A 2,034-nucleotide genomic window follows, 5' to 3' on the forward strand; every position below is an offset into this window, starting at 1 on the left:
AGGCTGTGGGGTGCGGGAAGGTGCCCAGAGGAGGTGCCCCAAGTGCCACGGGTCGGGCATGGAGGTTCGGATCCACCAGCTTGGGCCCAGCATGATCCAGCAGATCCAGACCGTGTGTTCCCAGTGCCAGGGCCAGGGCGAGTGGATTCGGCCCCGCGACTGCTGCCTCACCTGCAACGGCCGCAAGGTCGTGAGGGAGAAGAAGATCCTCAGTGTCCACCTGGATAAAGGTGAGATGAGGCTGTGCAGGGTGTGGGGTCACCCTAGAGTCATCAGGGTTGGAGATCTCTAATCTGTCACTGCTGTAACCCCTAAACCCTCACCCATATTTTCCAGCAGCAGGTCCAAATGCCTCTTAAACACCTCCAGGGATGGTGACTCCACCACCACCTTCCTGGGTAATATCCCAAGCCCTGATCACCCAAAGAGGGAAGAATTTTTCCTCACATCTCTGGCTCTGCCCTGGCTCAGCCCAAGGCCATTCCCTCTAGTCCTGTCCCTGCAGCCAGGGCAGGAGAGACATCCCACACCTCTCCCCAACCCTCTCAGGGAGCTGTAGAGAGCCACGAGGTCACCTCAGAGCTTCTTCTCAAGGCTGAACAAACCCAACGCCCTCAGCTCTTCCTCATATGCCTTTGATGAGCCTTGTTGGACATGTGTCCTGCACCTTTCATGAGCCTCATTGGACACATGTCCTAGACTTTCTGCCCTCGTTGCCCTTGGCTGGATTTGCTCTAGTACCTTAACATCCTACAGTGAGGGGCCCAAAACTGGACACAGCACTGAGGTGTGACCTCACCAGTGCCAAGCCCAGGGGGGATGAGCACTGCCCTAGTCCTGTGGCCACACTGTTTATGATCCAGGCCAAGATGTCCTTGGCCTCCTTGGCCACCTGTGCACAGTGTTGGCTCCTGTTGAGCCACTCTCCCCCTGAGCTGTCCCTGTGCTCCCCCAGGCATGAAGGACGGGCAGAAGATCACCTTCCACGAGGAAGGGGACCAGGTGCCTGGCCTGGAGCCTGGAGACATCATCATCGTCCTGGATCAGAAGGAACATCCCGTTTTCCGGCGCAGCGGTGACGACCTGATCGTGCGCAGGGAGATCAGCCTGGCAGACGCCCTGTGTGGCTGCAGACAGGTGATTCGTACCCTGGACAACAGAACCCTGCTCATCTCCTCCCCCCCAGGTGAGCTGCAGGCTTGGGGGGACACCTGGGAGGAGCTGGGGGACGTGGGAGCTGCCAGCACAGCTGCTGAGCCTCATCCTGTCACCTCCCCAGGTGATGTGATCCGGCCTGGAGACCTGAAGTGCATCCCCAACGAGGGGATGCCAGTCTACAGGAGCCCCTTCCAGAAGGGAAAGCTCATCCTGCAGTTCGAGGTGAGATGGAGCCGGGTGGGATTTGACGTGTCCCATTCTCTGGGTTTTGGTGTCACTTCACATCCTCTGTGTGGCCTCAGGTGAAGTTCCCCGAGCCGGGTTGGCTCCCCACCGAGCGCCTGCGCCAGCTCCAGGCCTTCTTCCCAGCCCAGGAGGAGGTGATGGCCACAGAGGACACGGAGGAGGTGGAGCTCAGCGATTACTCACCGCACTCGGGGCAGGGCCGGCGGCACTACCCGGGCGAGGCTTACCACGAGGATGACTTTGAGGATGGGATGCGCCAGCACGTCCAGTGCCAGACCTCATAGCGGGGGGAGCTGCACCCCCCGGGCACAGCCGGGGCAGGGCAGGGGCCTGGCAGAGCCATCACCTTCAGGGATGTACATAGGTCGCACTTCACCTCCCCCAGCCACGACCCAGAGCTGGGCAGGAGCTGCCCAGCCCTGCCAGGGGCAGCAACACTGCCCTGCCCTCCTGCAGCCCCCCGGGGGGGGCTTGGGGCTGGATCCAGCTGCTGGTGGCTCTGGGGACTTGGGGCTGGATCCAGCTGTTGGTGGCCCCTTGGATGGAGAGCTTGGGGCTGGATCCAGCTGCTGGTGGCCCTGTGGGTTGGAGGCTTGGGGCAGGATCCAGCTGCTGGTCGCTCTGGGGGCT

General features: G+C 61.5%; 1 protein-coding gene across 1 annotated transcript; it reads left to right on the forward strand.

The window, feature by feature from the left end:
- Positions 1-4: 4 nt before the first annotated feature.
- LOC103808736 (dnaJ homolog subfamily A member 1-like) lies at positions 5-1,688 on the forward strand (the record flags this gene model as incomplete). The annotated part of the gene is made up of 4 exons (XM_009081541.1): positions 5-230; positions 956-1,186; positions 1,280-1,380; positions 1,461-1,688. Coding segments are annotated over 4 exons (786 nt in total), but the record flags the coding sequence as incomplete, so codon positions are not given.
- Between the last annotated feature and the right edge of the window lie 346 nt (positions 1,689-2,034).

Source organism: Acanthisitta chloris, unplaced genomic scaffold (genome assembly GCF_000695815.1).
Source record: "Acanthisitta chloris isolate BGI_N310 unplaced genomic scaffold, ASM69581v1 scaffold20270, whole genome shotgun sequence".
NCBI classification, from domain to species: domain Eukaryota; kingdom Metazoa; phylum Chordata; class Aves; order Passeriformes; family Acanthisittidae; genus Acanthisitta; species Acanthisitta chloris.